This window comes from Arachis ipaensis, chromosome B8 (genome assembly GCF_059453495.1).
Source record: "Arachis ipaensis isolate K30076 ecotype BB chromosome B8, ASM5945349v1, whole genome shotgun sequence".
In the NCBI taxonomy this organism is placed as follows: Eukaryota; Viridiplantae; Streptophyta; class Magnoliopsida; order Fabales; family Fabaceae; genus Arachis; species Arachis ipaensis.
The window spans coordinates 55,773,336-55,796,848 of record NC_142443.1 but is presented as its reverse complement, the minus strand read 5'-3'; the positions used below and the strand labels follow the sequence as shown (position 1 = coordinate 55,796,848).

At 39.7% G+C, this 23,513-nt stretch overlaps 1 protein-coding gene and 1 non-coding gene across 2 annotated transcripts in view; one reads left to right on the top strand and one right to left on the bottom strand.

The window, feature by feature from the left end:
* The window catches only part of LOC148548169 (uncharacterized), a 46,382-nt gene that overhangs the window by 6,486 nt on the left and 16,383 nt on the right, over positions 1-23,513 (top strand). Inside the window, exons 2-3 of the mRNA XM_088495584.1 lie at positions 5,662-5,946; positions 6,043-7,325. Of these exons, the coding sequence (XP_088351710.1) occupies positions 5,662-5,946; positions 6,043-7,325 (1,568 nt within the window). The remainder of the gene's footprint in view (positions 1-5,661; positions 5,947-6,042; positions 7,326-23,513) is intronic.
* LOC148548170 (small nucleolar RNA R71) lies at positions 22,876-22,983 on the bottom strand. The gene has a single exon (XR_015897226.1). It is a non-coding gene; the product is annotated as a small nucleolar RNA R71 (small nucleolar RNA).

Genomic DNA, 23,513 nt, shown 5'->3' with positions numbered 1-23,513 from the left:
AGCAGAGGTAATTATGGTTTGAAGCTCTGTTTGCTTTTGGCGCATAACATTGAGGGTGTTTTCATCTAGTAGAGGTTGGGGTGGATAGGGGTTCATTATTTTGGAGAAAGGGTTCATAATAGGAAGGTGGTTCTTCTTGGTACGGGTATGGAGATGGTGAATATTGAGGTGGTGGTTCTGGGCATGGTTCATATAGTTCGTATGGTGGTTGGGGTGGTGGATAAGGGTTAGGGTCATATGGAGGTGAATGGTTGTAGGTGGCTTGTGAGTATGGTGGTTCAAAGTTATGTTGAGGAGGTGGTTCATAAGCATATGGTGGGGCTTGTTGGTAACTACCAGGGGGTCCACCATATCCATCATCTCGGTACGCACCTCGGAATGGCTCTTGACCATGGTAATTGGGTGGAGGTTGGTTGTCACGAAAGGGTCCACCATAACTATTGTCTTAGGATGCATCGTAGAATGGTCGTTGCCCATGGCACCTTGGAGGAGGTTGTAGCCGAAAGGGTTGATCAAATCCTTGTGGCTTATCCCATCTTTGATTGTTCCAACCTTGATGCTTGTTCTCATTGTAGCGTCCATTCCCTGTAACATAATTTGAACTAAACTCATAGCCCAAGGGGTGAGAATTCATAGTAGCAAGTAAAAACAAAAACTAATAAAAATTAATGAAAATAAACTCCTAAAACTAGAAACACTAACAAAGAAACGAAAAAGCAAATATTTACAATAACCAATAATAAGGCACACGTTTGCAATTCCCTAGCAACGGCGCCATTTTGGCGGGCGAATTTCTGCTAGTAAAGAATTTCACAAATAACTTCTCGTTGCTAGTATAGTTTCTAAACCAACAGAGAATCCTTTCGTACAAAACTTTTGGTTGTCACTCAAGGAAACCCAATCAAAATAAACCGAAGTATTTAAACCTCGGGTCGTCTCTCAAGGAATTGCGGGAAAGTATGGTTTATTATTGGTTATGGAAAGGTAACTTTTTGGATTTTTAAAAAGTTGAACAAGGAATATAAATGATAAGAAAATAAATTAATAATTGAGAAAACTCTTGGCAAGGTATGAGAATTAGAAGTCCTATCCTAGTTATCTGATGAGCGGATATTTTATACACTTTTTGGGGATAATTTCATATAGTTTTGAGTATGTTTTAGTTAGTTTTTAGTCTATTTCTATTAGTTTTTAGGAAAAATTCATATTTCTGGACTTTACTATGAGTTGTGTGTTTTTCTGTAATTTCAGGTATTTTTCTGGCTGAAATTGAAGGAGTTGAGCAAAAATCTGATTCAGGCTGAAAAAGGACTGCTGATGCTGTTGGATTCTGACCTCCCTGCACTCAAAGTGGATTTTCTGGAGTTACAGAACTCGAAATGGCGTGCTTCTAATTGCGTTGGAAAGTAGAGATCCAGGGCTTTCCAGCAATATATAATAGTCCATACTTTGCACAAGGATAGACGACGTAAACTGGCGTTCAACGCCAGTCCTCTGCCCAATTCTGGCGTCCAGCGCCAGAAAAGGATCAAAAGCTGGAGTTGAACGCCCAAACTGGCATAAAAACTGGCGTTCAACTCCACAAATGGCCTCTGCACGTGAATTGCTTAAGTCTCAGCCCCAGCACACACCAAGTGGGCCCCAGCACACACCAAGTGGGCCCTAGAAGTGGATCTCTGCATCATCCATCATAGTTTATCCAATTTTTGTAAACCTAGGCTACTAGTTTAGTATTTAAACAACTTTTAGAGACTTATTTTGTATCTCATGACATTTCAGATCTAAACTTTGTATTCTCTGACGGCATGAGTCTCTAAACCCCATTGTTGGGGGTGAGGAGCTCTGCTGTGTCTCGATGAATTAATGCAAGTATTTCTGTTTTCCATTCAAACACGCTTGTTCCTATCTAAGATGTTCATTCGCGCTTAACTGTGATGAAGGTGATGATCTGTGACATTCATCACCTTCCTCAAACCACGAACGTGTGCTTGACAACCACCTCCGTTCTATATCCGATTGAATGAGTATCTCTTAGATTCCTTAATCAGAATCTCCGTGGTATAAGCTAGAACTGATGGCGGCATTCATGAGAATCCGAAAAGTCTAAACCTTGTCTGTGGTATTCCGAGTAGGATTCAAGGATTGAATGACTGTGACGAGCTTCAAACTCCTGAAGGCTGGGCGTTAGTGACAGATGCAAAAGGATAGTAAATCCTATTCCAACCGGATCGAAAACCAACCGGTGATTAGCCGTGCTGTGACAGAGCGCGTGAGCGTAGTTTTCACTGGAAGGATGGAAGGTAGCCATTGACAACGGTGATCCACCAACACACAGCTTGCCATAGGAGGACGTGCATGCGTGAACAAGAAGACAGAGGAAAGCAGAGATTCAGAAGACAAAGCATCTCCAAAAACTCCAACATATTCTCCATTACTGCATAACAAGTAACCTTTAATCCATGCTCTATTGTTTATTCGCAATTCAACTGATAAACATAATTGACTTCCTGACTAAGATCTACAAGATAACCATAGATTGCTTCAAACCAACAATCTCCGTGGGATTCGACCCTTACTCACGTGAGGTATTACTTGGACGACCCAGTGCACTTGCTGGTTAGTGGTACGCGTTGTGAAAAGTGTGATTCACAATTCGTGCACCAAGTTTTTGGCGCCGTTGCCGGGGATTGTTCGTGTTTGGACAACTAACGGTTTATTTTGTTGCTTAGATTAGAAAAAAATTTCTCTTTTTTTGTTTAGAGTCTTTTATTAATTATCCCTTGTTAAAACACTTTAAATTTATAGCTCAGTTAATTAGAACGTGGTGTTTATGTTCATGATAATTGGCTATCATATTTTTTAAAACCTTTTTCAAAAATAATTTTTCTATTAAATCCTGTGCCAAACTTTAAGTTTGGTGTTTTCTTGTTGATTTCCCTTTGGTTTTCGAAAATTTTGGTTTGGTTTTCTAAAAATTTTAAGTTTGGTGTTCTTTCTTCATGTTCTTGTGTTCTTGTGAGTCTTCAAAGTGTTCTTGAGTTTTCCTTGTGTCTTGATCTTAAAATTTTTAAGTTTGGTGTTCCTTGGTGTTTTCCCTCCAAAATTTTCAAAAACAAGGAGCATTAGATCTAAAAATTTTAAATCTTGTACTATCTTATTGTTTTTCTCTCTCCTCACTAAATTCAAAAATATCTTTTCAAAATATCTCTTCTAACTTCCTAACTTCTTATCTTTTCAAAATTTGTTTCAACTAACCAACTAACTTTTTGTTTGTTTCTTAACTTTTTCAAAACTACCTAACTAACTCTCTCTCTCTCTAATTTTCGAAAATATCTTCCCTCTTTTTCAAAAATTTCTTTTTTATTAACTAATTAATTTTTATTTTTTAAAAAAAAAATTTTTTAATTTCAAAATTCAAATTCTTTTTAGTTATTTTATTTTATTTAAGTATTTAATTCTTATAAAATAAAATAAATAAAAAGATAAATCAGTCCAAGTTATATCCATATATCCATCATGGACATAAGTGGAAATGAACAGTCCAGGAGGACTCTGGGGTCATATTCTAACCCCTCTACTGCTTCATATGGGAGTAGCATATGCATACCCTCCATTGGAGTTAGTAGCTTTGAGTTGAATCCTCAGCTCATTATCATGGTGCAGCAAAGTTGCCAGTATTCCGGTCTTCCACAGGAAGAACCTACAGAGTTTCTGGCACAATTTTTACAAATTGCTGACACAGTACATGATAAGGAAATAGATCAGGATGTCTACAGACTATTACTGTTTCCATTTGCTGTAAAAGATCAAGCTAAGAGGTGGTTAAATAACCAACCTAAGGCCAGCATAAGAACATGGAAACAGCTGACAGAAAAATTCCTGAATCAGTATTTTCCTCCAAAAAGGATGACACAGCTAAGGCTGGACATCCAAGGCTTTAAACAAGGAGATAATGAATCTCTTTATGATGCCTGGGAGAGATACAGAGAGATGCTACGAAAATGCCCCTCTGAAATGTTTTCAGAGTGGGTTCAGTTAGACATCTTCTACTATGGGCTTACAGAAGGAGCTCAGATGTCTCTAGATTACTCGGCTGGTGGATCTATCCATATGAGAAAGACAATTGAAGAGGCTCAAGAGCTCATTGATACAGTTGCCAGGAATCAGCATCTGTATCTAAGCAGCAACCCTTCCATGAATGAAGAGGTTAAAACAGTAACTGCTGAATTCAGTACTGTAAAACAAGCTGCTGAATTCAATCAGCAATTGGATTTTCTAACAAAGCAGCTAGCTGAATTTAAGGACAGGCTACAGGTGACAAGGATAGCTAATATACATATGGACGAACAGTTTAAGCAAACAAAGCAGCAGCTATCAAGGCAAATAGCAGAAGAATGCCAAGCAGTTCAATTAAGAAGTGGGAAAACATTAAATACCCCACCTCAAGGCATCAAAAATTCAAGAAATGAGCGACCCACCAAAGATTCACCTGAGGACAGTAAGAGCCCAAGGAAAAATAATTCTGGCACTAAAACGCCAGAAAATGGGTGGAAGGCTGGCGCTGAACGCCCAGACCATGCCCAAAACTGGCGTTCAGCGCCAGAAACAAGGCAGGATTGGCGTTCAACGCCAGAAATGGGCAAGAATCTGGCGTTGAACGCCCAACATGGGCACATTTCTGGCGTTCAGGCGCCAGGAACAGACAGTGAGCTGGCGTCTAACGTCATTCCAGCTTCTGACTCTGGCACTCAATTGCCAGTGAGGGATCAGACACACACAAGTGCTGATAGCAACCCCTCTAAAAAGGCTTCTTTAACCACTAAGGTTGAGGAATATAAAGCCAAGATACCTTATCCTCAAAAACTCCGGAAAGAGGAGCAGGATAAGCAATTTGCTCGCTTTGCAGATTATCTAAGGACTCTTGAAATAAAGATTCCATTTGCAGAGGCACTTGAGCAAATACCTTCTTATGCCAAGTTCATGAAAGAGATCTTGAGTCATAAAAAGGAGTGGAGAGAAACAGAAAGAGTTCTCCTCACTGAAGAATGCAGTGCAGTCATTCTGAAAAGCTTTCCTGAAAAGCTTAAAGACCCTGGGAGTTTTCTGATACCATGCATATTAGAAGGTGATTGCACCAAGATAGCTTTATGCGATCTTGGGGCAAGCATCAACCTGATACCTGCATCCACTATCAGGAAGCTTGGCTTAACTGAAGAAGTTAAACCAACCCGGATATGTCTCCAACTTGCTGATGGTTCCACTAAATACCCATCAGGCGTGATTGAGGACATGATTGTCAGAGTTGGGCCATTCGCCTTTCCCACTGACTTTGTTGTGCTGGAAATGGAGGAGCACAATAGTGCTACTCTCATTCTAGGAAGACCCTTCCTAGCAACTGGACGATCCCTCATTGATGTCCAACAGGGGGAAATAACCCTGAGAGTCAATGATGATGAGTTTAAGTTGAACGCTGTCAAAGCCATGCAGCATCCAGACACATCAACAGACTGCATGAAAGTTGATCTCATTGACTCTTTGGTAGAAGAGATCAACATGGCTGAGAGTCTCGAATCAGAGTTGGAAGACATCTTTAAAGACGTTCAGCCTGATTTGGAGGATTCAGAGGACATGAAAGAGCCTCTGAACTTTCTTCTGAAAGAGGAAAAACCTCCTAAACCCGAGCTCAAGCCACTACCACCATCCTTGAAATATGCATTTCTGGGAGAAGGTGACACTTTTCCAGTGATCATAAGCTCTGCTTTAAATTCACAAGAAGAGGAAGCACTTATTCAAGTGCTAAGGACACACAAGACAGCTCTTGGGTGGTCCATAGGTGACCTTAAGGGCATAAGCCCAGCTAGATGCATGCACAAAATCCTATTGGAGGATAATGCCAAACCAGTGGTTCAACCACAGAGGCGGCTAAATCCAGCCATGAAGGAAGTGGTGCAGAAAGAGGTCACCAAGTTACTAGAGGCTGGGATTATTTATCCTATTTCTGATAGCCCCTGGGTGAGCCCTGTTCAAGTCGTCCCAAAAAAGGGAGGCATGACAGTGATTCATAATGAAAAAAATGAACTGGTTCCTACAAGAACAGTTACAGGGTGGCGCATGTGTATTGACTACAGAAGGCTCAATACAGCCACCAGAAAGGATCATTTTCCTTTACCATTCATAGACCAGATGCTAGAGAGACTAGCAGGTCATGATTATTACTGCTTTTTGGATGGCTATTCAGGCTATAACCAGATTGCAGTGGATCCCCAGGATCAAGAGAAAACAGCATTCACATGCCCATCTGGAGTGTTTGCTTATAGAAGGATGCCATTTGGGCTATGTAATGCGCCTGCAACCTTCCAGAGATGCATGCTCTCTATTTTCTCTGACATGGTGGAAAAATTTCTGGAAGTCTTCATGGATGACTTCTCAGTATATGGAGACTCATTCAGCTCCTGTCTTGATCACCTGAAACTTATTCTGAAAAGATGCCAAGAAACCAACCTAGTTTTAAACTGGGAAAAGTGTCACTTCATGGTGACTGAAGGAATTGTTCTTGGGCATAAAATCTCAAACAAGGGAATAGAGGTGGATCAAGCAAAAATAGAGGTAATTGAAAAATTAACACCACCTGCCAATGTTAAGGCAATCAGAAGCTTTCTGGGGCATGCAGGATTCTATAGGAGGTTTATAAAGGATTTTTCAAAAATCGCAAAACCTCTAAGCAATCTGCTAGCTGCTGACACGCCATTTGTGTTTGACACAGCATGCCTGCATGCGTTTGAAACGCTGAAAGCTAAGCTGGTCATAGCACCAGTCATTTCTGCACCAGACTGGACATTGCCATTTGAGTTAATGTGTGATGCCAGTGATCATGCCATTGGTGCAGTATTGGGACAGAGGCATGACAAGCTTCTGCATGTCATTTATTATGCCAGTCGCGTTCTAAATGATGCCCAGAAAAATTACACAACCACAGAAAAAGAACTACTTGCAGTGGTTTATGCCATTGACAAGTTCAGATCATACTTAGTAGGATCAAAAGTGATTGTGTATACTGACCATGCTGCTCTTAAATATCTACTCACAAAGCAGGATTCAAAACCCAGGCTCATCAGATGGGTATTGCTTCTGCAAGAGTTTGATATAGAAATAAGAGACAGAAAAGGGACAGAGAACCAAGTGGCTGATCATCTGTCTCGGATAGAGCCAGTGGAAGGGACGTCCCTCCCCTTTCTTGAGATCTCTGAGATGTTCCCTGATGAGCATCTATTTGCCATTCAGGAAGCACCATGGTTTGCCGATATTGCAAACTATAAAGCTGCACGGTTCATACCCAAGGAGTACAATAGAATACAAAAAAAGAAATTAATCACTGATGCAAAGTACTACTTGTGGGATGAACCCTATCTCTTTAAGAGATGTGCAGACGGAATTATCCGTAGGTGTGTCCCCAGAGAGGAAGCACAGAGAATCCTATGGCATTGCCACGGATCTCAATATGGAGGCCATTTCGGAGGTGAGCGAACAGCCACCAAGGTCCTCCAATGTGGCTTCTATTGGCCCACACTCTATAAAGATTCCCGAGAGTTTGTACGTAATTGTGACAGTTGCCAAAGAGCTGGTAATCTGCCTCATGGTTACGCCATGCCTCAACAAGGAATCTTGGAAATTGAGTTGTTTGACGTATGGGGAATTGACTTCATGGGACCTTTTCCACCATCATATTCAAACACTTATATTCTGGTGGCAGTTGACTATGTATCAAAATGGGTTGAGGCTATTGCCACACCCACCAATGATACTAAAACAGTGCTGAAGTTCCTCCAGAAATATATCTTTAGCAGGTTTGGTGTCCCTAGAGTGTTAATCAGTGATGGGGGCACTCACTTCTGCAATAAACAGCTTTACTCTGCCATGGTTCGGTATGGAATTCGCCACAAAGTGGCCACACCATATCATCCACAAACCAATGGGCAAGCTGAAGTCTCTAACAGAGAATTAAAGAGAATCCTGGAACGGACAGTAAATACCCGTAGAAAGGATTGGGCAAGGAGCTTGGATGATGCTCTGTGGGCTTACAGAACAGCATTCAAGACCCCTATAGGGACCTCTCCATACCAACTCGTGTATGGTAAGGCATGCCACTTGCCCGTGGAACTAGAACATAAAGCCTACTGGGCAACCAGATTCCTAAACTTTGATGCCAAATTAGCAGGAGAAAAACGATTGCTCCAGCTAAATGAGCTAGAGGAATTCAGATTCACAGCTTTCGAAAATGCCAAGCTTTATAAAGAAAAATAAAAAAAATGGCATGATAGAAAGCTGTCATCTAGAATCTTTGAACCAGGACAGAAGGTCCTGTTGTTTAACTCTAGACTCAGGCTATTCCCCGGGAAACTAAAATCCCGGTGGAGGGGACCATACGTGATTGCAAGTGTGTCACCATATGGTTATGTGGAGCTTCAAGATATTGATTCTGATAAGAAGTTCATTGTCAATGGACAGAGAATCAAGCATTATCTTGAAGGCAACATTGAGCAAGAATGCTCAAGGCTGAAGCTAGATTAAAAGCTCAGCAAGGTCCAGCTAAAGACAATAAAGAAGCGCTTGCTCGGAGGCAACCCAGCCATGGGGCATCAATCCTCTAAGCATTTTTGCCCTATTTTTATTTTTATTTGTTTATATAAAGTTCACTGACACTAAGGTACAGAATCATTTGTATAAGTTTACAGGGTTACAGAAGGAATCGGCACACAAAACAGAGTAAAAGAGCTCAATGGCAAGAAAACGCCAGTAAAGGGGCATTTTGGGCGTTCAGCGCCCAAAATGGGCATCCACTGGGCGCTGAACGCCAGTAATGGTAGCAATTTGGGCGTTCAACGCCAGAAATGGCCACCCACTGGGCGTTGAACGCCAGTAATGGCAGCAACTGGGCGCTGAACGCCCAGGAGATCAGCATTTGGGCGCTGAACACCCAAAACAAGCAGTGTTTGGGCGTTCAAACGCCAGGAAGACAGGGAGGAGCCAAATCCATTTGTCCCACACGTATTTCCATTTTAATTTCAAATTTTATGCTTCAATGCATGATTTTTACATGAACATGTCAAGAACCCTAATTTCTAAAATCCTTAATTTCTAAAAATCCATCTTTCCAAATTCAATCCAACTCTTTTCAAAATCTTTTCTGAAAACAAATCTATCTTTTTCACTCAAAAATCTTTTCAACTAATCCATATCTTTTTCAAATATCCATATTATCTTTTTCAAAATTCAGAGTTATCTTTTTCAAAAATCTATCATATCTTTTCAAAATTAAACTCTATCTTCTATCTTATCTTTTTCAACTCAATCTTTTTATCTTATCTCTTCCATTTTTTTCGAAAAGCCACCCCCCCACCCCTTTAAAATTGGGTTCGGCCTCCCCCCTCCTCCATCAACAAGTGCACCTCGATCTCCTTCTATCCCTCTCCTTTCTTTTCTTTTGCTTGAGGACAAGCAAACCTCTAAGTTTGGTGTGTTTTTCCGAGATCACTAAGATCATGGCTCCCAAAGGAAAACAATCCACTCCAAGAGGCAAGAAAGAGAGCGTTCCAAAACCACTTTGGAATCAAGGGAAGTTCTTATCTAAAGAATATTCAGACCATTATCTTAAAGTAATGGGTCTGAGATCAGTGATCCCAGAAGTTAGATTCGATCTGAAAGAAGACGAATATCCGGAGATCCAGGAGCAAATTCGAATCAGGAACTGGGAAGTCCTAGCTAATCCTGAAACGAAAATAGGAAGGAACATGGTCCAGGAGTTCTATGCTAATATGTGGCAGACTGACAAGCAAAGACTATCTGGAACTGCCTGCTACGAATTTCGGACCATGGTCAGGGGAAAGATTGTTCATACCACCCCTGACAAGATCAGAGAGATATTAAAGCTACCTCAGCTAAAGGATGATCCAGACTCCTTCAACAGGAGGATGATGAGAGCAGACATTGGCCTGGATAAGATTCTAGAGGACATATGTATCCCTGGAGCCAGGTGGACCACCAACACAAAGGGCGTCCCAAATCAACTCAAGAGGGAGGATCTCAAACCAGTTGCCAGAGGATGGCTGGACTTCATTGGGCATTCTCTGTTGCCCACTAGCAACCGTTCTGAAGTCACAGTTAAAAGAGCAGTGATGATTCATTGCATCATGATGGGAAAGGAAGTGGAGGTTCATCAGCTGATTTCAACTGAGCTCTATAAGATTGCTAACAAAAATTCAAAAGAGGCCAGGTTGGCTTATCCAAGCGTGATTTCTCTGCTCTGCAAGGACGCTGGAGTCAAGATGGGAATAACTGAATATATCCTAATTGAAAAGTCAATCACCAAAGCATCAATGGAGAGACAACAAGCACAGGAGGATCTTATCAAGAAGAGAGCACAGGAATTCCTCCCAGAGATTCCTCAAGCGGAATATTGGGAATATCTTGAGACGTCTGTCACCAAGATACAGGAAGCTATGGAGCAAATAATAAAACAACAGAAGGAACACAGTCAAATGCTGACCCATATGTTTAAAGAACAAGAGGAGCAGGGACGTGACTTAAGGGAACTGAAGCGCCAAAAGTCTTCTGTAATACCAAGCACCCCAAGGATCAGAGGAACCCCCATACCCCCAGAATAAAGGTTGTTAATTTCCAATTTCTGCCTTAACTCTGTGACAGTGTCCTTATAAAAAGTTTACCTTAGAAGTCATATAATAGTAATTAGTATCTATTTGATTTTATCTCCAATTAAGCTATAGTTTATTTTTCTCATCATCATTAAACATGAATAAAATAGTAGATCTTTTGAATAAGAAGCAATAAAATTTCGAGTTTAATAAAAGAAATTCTAATTGGTTAAATATGGTGGCAATGCTTTCTGTCTTCTGAATGAATGCTTGAACAGTGCATATGTCTTTTGAATTTGTTGTTTAAGACTGTTAAATATGTTGGCTCTTGAAAGAATGATGAACATGAGACATGTTATTGATAATCTGAAAATCATAAAAATGATTCTTGAAGCAAGAAAAAGCAGCAAAGAACAAAGCTTGCAGAAAAAAAAAAAAAAAGCAAGCAGAAAAAGCCAAAAGCTCTTAAAACCAAAAGGCAAGGGCAAATAAAAAGGATCCCAAGGCTTTGAGCATCAGTGGATAGGAGGACCTAAAGGACTAAAATCCTGGTCTAAGCGGCTAAACCAAGCTGTCCCTAACCATGTGCTTGTGGCGTGCAGGTGTCAAGTGAAAACTTGAGACTGAGCGGTTAAAGTCAAGGTCCAAAGCAAAAAAGAAGAGTGTGCTTAAGAACTCTGGACACCTCTAATTGGGAACTTTAGCAAAGCTAAGTCACAATCTGAAAAGGTTCACCCAGTTATGTGTCTGTGGCATTTATGTATCCGGTAGTAATACTGGAAAACAAAGTGCTTAGGGCCACGGCCAAGACTCATAAAGAAGCTGTGTTCAAGAATCATCACACTGAACTAAGAGAATCAATAACACTATCTGAATTCTGAGTTCCTATAGATGCCAATCACTCTGAGCTTCAATGGATAAAGTGAGATGCCAAAACTGTTCAGAAGCAAAAAGCTACTAGTCCCGCTCATCTAATTAGGATCTGAGCTTCAATCAAAAACTCTGAGATATTATTGCTTCTCAACCTATTAGTCTTCTATTTTATTTGTCTAGTTGCTTGAGGACAAGCAACAGTTTAAGTTTGGTGTTGTGATGAGCGGATATTTTATACGCTTTTTGGGGATAATTTCATATAGTTTTGAGTATGTTTTAGTTAGTTTTTAGTCTATTTCTATTAGTTTTTAAGAAAAATTCATATTTCTGGACTTTACTATGAGTTGTGTGTTTTTCTGTAATTTCAGGTATTTTTCTGGCTGAAATTGAAGGAGTTGAGCAAAAATCTGATTCAGGCTGAAAAAGGACTGCTGATGCTGTTGGATTCTGACCTCCCTGCACTCAAAGTGGATTTTCTGGAGCTACAGAACTCGAAATGGCATGCTTCCAATTGCGTTGGAAAGTAGACATCCAGGGCTTTCCAGCAATATATAATAGTCCATACTTTGCACAAGGATAGACGACATAAACTGGCGTTCAACGCCAGTCCTCTGCCCAATTCTGGCGTCCAGCGCCAGAAAAGGATCAAAAGCTGGAATTGAACGCCCAAACTGGCATAAAAACTGGCGTTCAACTCCACAAATGGCCTCTGCACGTGAATTGCTTAAGTCTCAGCCCCAGCACACACCAAGTGGGCCCCAGAAGTGGATCTCTGCATCATCCATCATAGTTTATCCAATTTTTGTAAACCTAGGCTACTAGTTTAGTATTTAAACAACTTTTAGAGACTTATTTTGTATCTCATGACATTTCAGATCTAAACTTTGTATTCTCTGACGGCATGAGTCTCTAAACCCCATTGTTGGGGGTGAGGAGCTCTGCTGTGTCTCGATGAATTAATGCAAGTATTTCTGTTTTCCATTCAAACACGCTTGTTCCTATCTAAGATGTTCATTCGCACTTAACTGTGATGAAGGTGATGATCTGTGACATTCATCACCTTCCTCAAACCACGAACGTGTGCCTGACAACCACCTCCGTTCTATATCCGATTGAATGAGTATCTCTTAGATTCCTTAATCAGAATCTCCGTGGTATAAGCTAGAACTGATGGCGGCATTCATGAGAATCCGGAAAGTCTAAACCTTGTCTGTGGTATTCCGAGTAGGATTCAAGGATTGAATGACTGTGACGAGCTTCAAACTCCTGAAGGCTGGGCGTTAGTGACAGATGCAAAAGGATAGTAAATCCTATTCCAACCGGATCGAGAACCAACCGGTGATTAGCCGTGCTGTGACAGAGCGCGTGAGCGTAGTTTTCACTGGAAGGATGGAAGGTAGCCATTGACAACGGTGATCCACCAACACACAGCTTGCCATAGGAGGACGTGCGTGCGTGAACAAGAAGACAGAGGAAAGCAGAGATTCAGAAGACAAAGCATCTCCAAAAACTCCAACATATTCTCCATTACTGCATAACAAGTAACCTTTAATCCATGCTCTATTGTTTATTCGCAATTCAACTGATAAACATAATTGACTTCCTGACTAAGATCTACAAGATAACCATAGATTGCTTCAAACCAACAATCTCCGTGGGATTCGACCCTTACTCACGTGAGGTATTACTTGGACGACCCAGTGCACTTGCTGGTTAGTGGTACGCGTTGTGAAAAGTGTGATTCACAATTTGTGCACCATTATCCTTATCAGTTGTGATGAGAATTATTCATTGCTCCCACTTAGTTAACCCTTACTAAATGAAGGAAAGTCAAGTGGACCAATCAATTTAATTTCTCAAGTCCTAGTCAACTCCTAAGGAAAGACTAGCTTTAGAGGGATTCAAATCAACCAGCAACTTACAATTATCAGTCAACAAAGGAGTTTGATAACTCAAGAGTCTCTAATTACTCAACCAAAACCAAAAGAACGTAAAAAGCTAATTTAAAACTCTCCCAAGCATTCTATCAAACACTTGGAAGGCACGACATAAAAACATAAGTAGAAGAAGCAATAAACATGAAATACCTCAAATTGCATTAAATAAAAAATCAAATCTAACATGAAGAGTTCATAAAATAAATATCAACATAAAGTAATCAATAGGGGAAATAGATAAACTGGAATGCTAGAACAAAGAAAAGTAGAAGAGAAACTAAATTAAAGGAACATTGAACCTGGAATTAAGAAGAAATAAACCCAAAACAAAGAGAAATCCTAAAACCTAGAGAGAGGAGAGAGCCTCTCTCCCTAGAAAACTACATCTAAAACCTAAAATTATGTAAATAAAAGTATGATTCAATGTGTCTTGAGTCTCTGCTTGTTCCCTGGCTTTAGTCTGTGTTTCTAGGCTGAAAACTGGGTCTAAACTCAGCCCAAAATTGCCCCCAGCATTTTCTGTGATTTCTGCAGAAAGCACACATCACGCGTAGCGTCAGTCACGCGTGCGCGTTGTTTGGCGATTTTTCTTATCACGCGTATGCGTCAGGCACGCGCACGCGTGAGCCATGCATACGCGTTGCTCCTCACTAGTTGTCTCCTTTATTTCTTGTGCTACTTCCATTTATGCAAGCTTCCTCTCCATCCTCTAAGCCATCCCTACCCTATAAAGCCTGAAAACACTTAACGCACAGATCATGACATCGAATGGTATAAAAGAAAGGATTAATCATAGCAAATTTAAGGCCAAAGAAGCATGTTTTCTATCAAAGCACAAAATTAGGAAGGAAAATGTAAAACATGCGAATTATATGAATAAGTGTGAGTTTAGTGGATAAAATCCTCTCAATTAGGTACAAAATATACCACAAAATAGTGGTGCATCAAGCTTGGCAGACCTAGTGGGCATAAGCCCCCAAGTGTGTGAGCACCGAATCTTCTTAGAAGAAGGAGCTAGACCCGTTCGACAACCTCAAAGACGTTTAAATCCTACCATTCTAGAGGTTGTAAAGAAGGAGGTAACCCGGTTATTAGAAGCGGACATCATTTATCCCATTTCGGATAGTGAATGGGTAAGTCCGGTCCAAGTTGTTCCAAAGAAATCCGGGATTACTACAATTAAGAATGAGAGTGGGGAGCTTATAGCTACAAGGGTGCAAAACTCATAAAGGGTATGTATTGACTACCGGCGTTTGAACATGGCCACTAGGAAGGATCACTTTCCGCTACCATTTATCGATCAAATGCTTGATCGATTGTCTGGTAAATCTCATTACTGTTTCTTAGATGGCTATTCGGGGTATTTTCAAATCCACATTGCTCTAGAGAATCAAGAGAAAACTACCTTTACGTGCCATTTTGGAACTTATATATGCCTACAAGCGTATGCAATTTGGCTTATGCAACGCACCGGCAACTTTTCAAAGGTGTATGATGAGCATATTTGCGGATCTTCTAGAGCATTGCATGGAGGTGTTCATGGACGATGTTAGTGTCTATGGGGACTCTTTTGATCTTTGCTTGGACAACCTTGCAAAAGTGTTGGAGAGTGTACTAAATCAAATCTTGTCTTGAATTTTGAAAAGTGTCATTTTATGGTTAGACAAGGTATTATTTTAGGAAACATTGTCTCTAACGATGGTATTTCTGTGGATCCAACAAAGATCAATGTTATATCTAGTATGCCTTTGATAAACCACTATTTTATGGTTTATATTGTGTTTAATTGTGTGGTTTTATCATGATCTTTATCCACTTATTCATTAAATAAGCATGCATTTATAATTCCTTCCTAAAGTTATTGTATGATTGAAAGCTTGCTTCCTAGGGACTTTAATTATGTATTTTATTTCTCCTTTATTCCATTCGATGCCGTGATCTGTGTGTTAAGTGTTTCAGGCTTTACAGGACATGAATGAGTTGGAGATTGGAGAGGAAGCTTGCAAAAATGGAAGGAACACAAGAAATTGAGGAGATGACAAGCGAGAAGTGACGCGATCGCATGGATGACGCGACCGCACGAAGAAGAGGAAATTGCGGTGACGCGGCTGCATGGATGACGCGACCGTGTGACATACGCGATCTGCATAATCTGCAGAATCGCTGGGGGCGATTTTGGGCCCTATTTTGACCTGGTTTTCGGCCCAGAAAAGCAGATTAGAGCCAGAGAACATGCAGAAACCAACAACAACATTCATTCCGCATAATTTTAGTTTTTAGATCTAGTTTTTCTCTCCTCTAGGTTTTCTCTCTACACATTCATAGTTTTTAGGATTTGTTATGTTCATTGTTTTTGCATTGGGATATTGAGAAGAGTTATTGCCTCATCAAGACTTCGACACTCTAGTTCGTTTTCTTTATTTGTCTCTTACTCTTCCATGTTCCTTAATTTACTTAATTTTATTGTTGGATTATTTTAGCATTTATTAATACAAGAATCACTTTTATTTTTGATTAATCTTTTGATCATTATTTATGATGTCTTTCTTTAATTCCTTTTCTTATGTTATGAATTTTACATTTACAATGAGCGAGTAGTCCCCTAACTTGATGGGGAGTTGATTGAAAGAAACCCTTGAAGTTGGGATGCTCAAGAGAGAGATTGTAGTTGGGTTTATTGTTGGATTGATCTCTAGTCACTAACACCAATCCTCCCCAGAGCGGATTGGAACTTGTGGATAGAAATAGCATTCCAACTTGTTTAACTTTCCCTTACTTAGTGAGGGACAACTAAACAGAATAATCCCCAATTATCAATTAATCTTGAGAGTACTGCAACAAGAATAGGGCTTCCAACTAATCAACTCCCAATCAAGGCTTTTATTTAAATTTATATAAATTCTCTAATTTAATTTTCTGCCATTCAACTCAAACCTTTTTGAAAACATCTGATTAATAAAATAGCACACTTTTCTGCAACTCGTTGGGAGACGACCTGGGACTCATACTCCCAGTATTTTGATTTTAATTTCTGTGACACCCTTTTTAAATTGATAAAGCATATTTCTGGTTGGTTGAAAACTATACTTGCAACGCATATTTTATAATCATTCTTAACTCGCCAATTTCCACCCGCATCAATTTTTGGCGCCGTTGCCGGGGAGTTGCAATAGAGTGCTAAAGTTATTAATTAGAATTTATTTATTTGCATTTTATTTAATCTTGCTACTATGAGCTGCTTGTTTCTTTCGTTAGATGACACGTTCGCTTCCTGATCCAAGCTTGCTAATATTCGATCCTGAGATTGAAAGAACTATTTCACGAATAAGGCAAGCTCGGCGTTGGTTAGTCCTCTCTGAGGGTGGATCTGAAATGTCACCTGAGAAAGAAACCAGCCCCCGTTCTACTGATTTGGTTGTTTTACGTACAGGTAACATGGCAGCAGCCAGGAGAGTTACTATCCAGGAGGCTGGAGCCCCTGATTTTACAATGCAATCATTTCAAGCGCATCACCCAACGGTGGCTACAGACTTTGAAATAAGGACCGCACTGCTCAATTTGATGCCCAAGTTTCATGGCTTACCTGCTCAAGAGCCTATCAAGTACCTGAGAGATTTTCAGGCAGCCTGTTCTACTGTCAAGTGTGATGGTGCAAATCAAACTTCAATTTTGCTGAAAGCTTTCCCGTTTTCTCTTGAGGGGAAGGCAAGAGAGTGGTACTACACTCAACCAGCAGCAATTGTATCCAACTGGGATACACTGAGAAGAGAATTCTTGGAAAAGTTCTTTCCAGCTGAAGTTACTGATAAACTGAGGAAAGATATTTCCATGATTGTTCAGGATGAATCCGAAACTCTTTATAAGTACTGGGAGCGCTTCAATAATCTTCTGGAAGCTTGCCCCCACCATATGATTGACAAGCTGGTGTTACTCGGTTATGTCACACAGGGAATAAGGCCCCAAGATAGGACCACATTGGAAAGTGCTAGCAATGGGTCTATTAAAAAGTACAAGACCACTGATGAGGCATGGCAATTAATCAGTGACTTAGCTGAATCTACTAGGAATCACAGGCAGAAATAAGGCCATTCAAAAGCCATTGTAGAAGTATCTTCTAGCAGAGAGACTGCTGCTTTAACTCAGAGTATCTGTGAAATGACCAACTTGCTGAAGCAGATGCAATTGAATCAACAACAAGTTCAGCAAGCTCAACCTTCTCCACCACAACAAAACCAACAGTTAGTCCCACAGAGAGTTTGCAGAATCTGTGCTAATTATAGCCATTATACTGATGAATGTCCGCAGCTCCAGCATGAAGACAACACCGTGGCAGCCACACATAACTTCTATGACCGCCCCAACCAAGGGTACAATCAAGGTGGCAATTACAACCATGGATGGCAAGACAATTCTAACCAGAATTGGAGGGACAACAACAACAGAGGAGGCAGAGATAATCAGGGAAATCAGAGGTAGAATAACAACAACAATAGGCAGCAGAATCAGAATCAGCCTTACAAAGCACCTCACCTAAGGCAATCCCAAGGACCACAGAATACCCTACAGCAGACCTCTCAACTTACCTATCCTTCTTCATCTGCTAATGATGACTTACTACAATCTATGGATCGAAGACAGTAGACCATGGAAAATAATATTAATGCCACTCTAAATGGTCTGAACACTACTTTACAAGCTCTTGTCTCCCAGATTGGATCAATGACCAACTCCAATAACCAACCTTCGAGCTCCAGTGGAATTCCCTCTCAACCATTACCCAATCCCAAGGGTGGTATTAATGCCATCACCCTAAGGTCCAGAACCACACTGCAGGAGAGGAACCAGGAGGAGCCAAGCCCACCAGAACACGCGTCAGCTGAAGAGGTAGTGGAAATAGAAGATGTTGAAGAGGAAGAGGACATACAGGACATAGCTGAAGAAGAAGTGCAACCACAGGAGGAAGCATTAAAAGGCACAGACACTGCAGAAGACACCACTACTATTCCATTTCCACAACTTGCAAGGAAGCCCAGGAAGCAGCTAGAACCTGATCCAAAAATGGTAGAGATATTCAAAAAGATTCAGGTAACTGATGAGCGGATAATTTATACGCTTTTTGGCATTGTTTTTAGTATGTTTTTAGTAGGATCTAGTTACTTTTAGGGATGTTTTCATTAGTTTTTATGTTAAATTCACATTTCTGGACTTTACTATGAGTTTGTGTGTTTTTCTGTGATTTCAGGTATTTTCTAGCTGAAATTGAGGGACTTGAGCAGAAATCAGATTCAGAGGTTGAAGAAGGACTGCTGATGCTGTTGGATTCTGACCTCCCTGCACTCAAAGTGGATTTTCTGGAGCTACAGACCTCGAAATGGCGCGCTTCCAATTGCGTTGGAAAGTAGACATCCAGGGCTTTCCGGCAATATATAATAGTCTATACTTTGGCCAAGAATTGACGATGTAAACTGGCGTTCAACGCCAGCCTTCTGCCCAAATCTGGCGTCCAGCGCCAGAAAAGGATCCAAAACCAGAGTTGAACGCCCAAACTGGCACAGAAACTGGCGTTCAACTCCACAAATGGCCTCTGCACGTGCAACACTCAGGCTCAGCCCAAAAACACACCAAGTGGGCCCCGGAAGTGGATTTATGCATCAATTACTTACTCATGTAAACCCTAGTAGCTAGTTTATTATAAATAGGACCTTTTACTATTGTATCAGGCATCTTTTAATCATCTTAGGATCTTAGGATCATCTTTGGACGCCTGGTTCTTAGATCAGAGGGGCTGGCCATTCGGCCATGCCTGGACCTTTCACTTATGTATTTTTAACGGTAGAGTTTCTACACTCCATAGATTAAGGTGTGGAGCTCTGCTGTTCCTCAAAGATTAATGCAAAGTACTACTGTTTTCTATTCAATTCATCTTATTTCGCTTCTAAGATATTCATTCGCTCTTCAACCTGAATGTGATGAACGTGACAATCATCATCATTCCCTATGAACGCGTGCCTGACAACCACTTCCGTTCTACCTTCGACTGAATGAGTATCTCTTAGATCTCTTAACCAGAATCTTCGTGGTGTAAGTTAGAATGATGGCGGCATTCAAGAGAATTCGGAAGGTCTAAACCTTGTCTGTGGTATTCCGAGTAGGATTCAATGATTGAATGACTGTGACGAGCTTCAAACTCGCGATTGCTGGGCGTTAGTGACAGACGCAAAAGGAGGGTGAATCCTATTCCAGCATGATCGAGAACCGACAGATGAATAGCCGTACCGTGACAGGGTGCGTTGATCATTTTCACTGAGAGGAGGGGATGTAGCCACTGACAACGGTGATGCCCTTGCATAAAGCCAGCCATGGAAAGGAGTAAGACTGATTGGATGAAGATAGCAGGAAAGCAGAGGTTCAGAGGAACGAAAGCATCTCTATTCGCTTATCTGAAATTCTCACCAGTGATTTACATAAGTATTTCTATCCCTATTTTATTAATTAATTTCGAAAACCTCATTACTATTTTATATCTGCCTGACTGAGATTTGCAAGGTGACCATAGCTTGCTTCATACCAACAATCTCCGTGGGATTCGACCCTTACTCACGTAAGGTATTACTTGGACGACCCAGTGCACTTGCTGGTTAGTTGTGCGAAGTTGTGAACCATGGTATTGGCATCATGTTTTTGGCGCCATTACTAGGGAAAGAAAGAGCGATGAATTTACATAATTAAAGTGTAATCACAATTTCCGCGCACCAAGTTTTTGGCGCCGTTGCCGGGGACTTAATTGTTCCTGTTTGGCGCCAAGAATCGTCTGAGATCCCAATCCCGGCAACAACACCAAGTTTTTGGCGCCGTTGCCGGGGATTGTTTGAGTCTTCGGCAAGCTTTTGGTCCGGTAACATCAGTGCCAAATTCCCTTTTGATCCGGCAACAGCACCAAGTTTTTGGCGCCGTTGCCGGGGATTGTTCGAGTTTGGACAACTGACAGTCCATCTTGTTGCTCAGATTAGGTAATTTTCTTTTTATTTTCTTTTCAAAAATTTTTCAAAAATATTTTCAAAATCTTTTCACCTGTCTTCGAAAAATAAAAATAAAAATGTTTTCAAAAAAATTTTATTCAAGATTTTTAAGAATGAATTCTAGTGTTTCATGAAGCATGTGAAGCCTGGCTGGCTGTAAAGCCATGTCTAAATTTATTTGGACTGAGGCTTCCAAACCATCAGAGGAAAGTTACATACTTGATAAATGATGAGCAGCAATTTGTTATCAAGATCAATATACTCTGGTGTTAAATGCTAAAGCTTGGCTGGCCATTGGCCATGTCTAGTGTTTTGGACTGGAGCTTTCATTGAAAGCTTGGCTGGCTAGTGAGCCATGTCTAATTCCTGGACTGAAGCTTTAGACTAAGAATGCAAGATTCCTGGAATTCATATTAAAAATTTTGGAATCCTTATTTTTTTTTTCATATAATTTTCGAAAAAAAATTACCAAAAAAATTAGAAAATCATAAAAATCAAAAATATTTTTCTGTTTCTTGTTTGAGTCTTGAGTCATATCATAAGTTTGGTGTCAATTGCATATGCATCTAGCATTTTTCGAAAATATCATGCATTCATAGTGTTCTTCATGATCTTCAAGTTGTTCTTGATAAGTCTTCTTGTTTGATCTTGATGATTTTTTGTTTTGTGTCTTTTCATGTTTATCATATGCATTCTTGAATTCTTAGTGTCTAAGCATTAAAGAATTCTAAGTTTGGTGTCTTGCATGATTTCTTTGCATTAAAAATTTTTCAAAATTGTGTCTTGATGTTCATCATGACATTCATAGTGTTCTTGGTGTTCATCTTGACATTCATAGCATTCTTGCATGCATTCATTGTTTTGATCTAAAAATTTCATGCATTGCATATTTTTCATGTTTTTCATAAAAATTTCAAAAATCAAAAAAATATCTTTCCCTTTTTCTCTCATCAAATTCGAAAATTTGGATTGACTTTTTCAAAAATTTTTAAAATCAAGTTGTTTCTTATGAGTCAAATCGAATTTTCAATTTGAAAATCTTATCTTTTTTCAAAATCTTTTTCAAAAATCAAATCTTTTTCAAAATTCTTAGTTATTTTCGAAAATTCCAAAAATATTTTTCAAAAATCTTTTTCTTATTTTTATACCAAATTTTTGAAAATAACATAATCAATTAATGTTTTGATTCAAAAATTTGAAGTTTGTTACTTGCTTGTTAAGAAAGATTCAAACTTTGAGTTCTAGATTCATATCTTGTGATTTCTTATGAATCAAGTCATTAATTGAGATTTTAAAAATCAAATCTTTTTCAAAAACTAATTTCTATCATATCTTTTCAAAAATATCTTCTCATCTTATCTTTTTCAAAAATATCTTTTCAAAATATCTTTCCTAACCTCCTAACTTCCTATCTTTTCAAAATTTGTTTCAACTAACTAACTAACTTTTTGTTTGTTTCTTATCTTTTTCAAAACCACCTAACTAACTCTCTCTCTCTCTCTCTCATTTTTTGAAAATATCTCCCCTCTTTTTCAAAATTTCTTTTTAATTTATTAATTATTTTAATTTTTAAATCTTAATTTTCGAAAATTACTAACACATTTTTCAAAAACCATTTTTCAAAAATCACTAACTCTTTTTCAAAATAATTTTCGAAAATTATCCCTCCCCCATCTCATTCTATTTATTCATTCATATCCTAACATCTCATTTCACCTCTCTTCCATCTTCACAGTTGTGTTTCTTCCATTATATTACATTCTTTGTCTCCCCCTCTTCTTCCACTCACACAGGAATCCCTATACTGAGGTATAAAGGATCTCCATTATTATTATTATTTTTCTGTGCCTTCTTCTTTGTCATATGAGCAGGAGCAAGGATAAGAGCATTCTTGTGGAAGCAGATCCAGAACCTGAAAGGACTCTGAAGAGAAAATTTAGAGAAGCTAAAATACAACAATCCAGAGATAACCTTTCAGAAATTTTCGAACAGGCAGAGGAGATGGCAGCCGAAAATAATAATAATGTAAGGAAGATGCTTGGTGACTTTACTGCACCTAATTCCAATTTACATGGAAGAAGCATCTCCATTCCTGCCATTGGAGCAAACAACTTTGAGCTGAAACCTCAATTAGTTTCTCTGATGCAGCAGAACTGCAAGTTTCATGGACTTCCATCTGAAGATCCTTTTCAGTTCTTAACTGAATTCTTGCAGATATGTGATACTGTTAAGACTAATGGAGTAGATCCTGAAGTCTACAGGCTCATGCTTTTCCCCTTTGCTGTAAGAGACAGAGCTAGATTATGGTTGGATTCTCAACCCAAAGACAGCCTGAACTCTTGGGATAAGCTGGTCACGGCTTTCTTAGCCAAGTACTTTCCTCCTCAAAAGCTGAGCAAGCTTAGAGCTGATGTTCAAACCTTCAGACAGAAAGAAGGTGAATCCCTCTATGAAGCTTGGGAAAGATACAAATAGTTGACCAAAAAGTGTCCTTCTGACATGCTTTCAGAATGGACCATCCTGGATATATTCTATGATGGTTTATCTGAGCTATCAAAGATGTCACTGGACACTTCTGCAGGTGGATCCATTCACCTAAAGAAAACGCCTGTAGAAGCTCAAGAACTCATTGACATGGTTGCTAATAACCAGTTCATGTACACTTCTGAAAGGAATCCTGTGAATAATGGGACGCCTATGAAGAAGGGAGTTCTTGAAGTTGATACTCTGAATGCCATATTGGCTCAGAATAAAATATTGACTCAGCAAGTCAATATGATCTCTCAGAGTCTGCATGGAATGCAAGCTGCATCCAATAGTACTCAAGAGGCATCTTCTGAAGAAGAAGCCTATGATCCTGAGAACCCTGCAATAGCAGAGGTAAATTACTTAGGTGAACCTTATGGAAACACCTATAACTCAACATGGAGAAATCATCCAAATTTCTCATGGAAGGATCAAAAGCCCCAACAAGGCTTTAATAATGGTGGAAGAAACAGATTTAGCAATAGCAAGCCTTTTCCATCATCAACTCA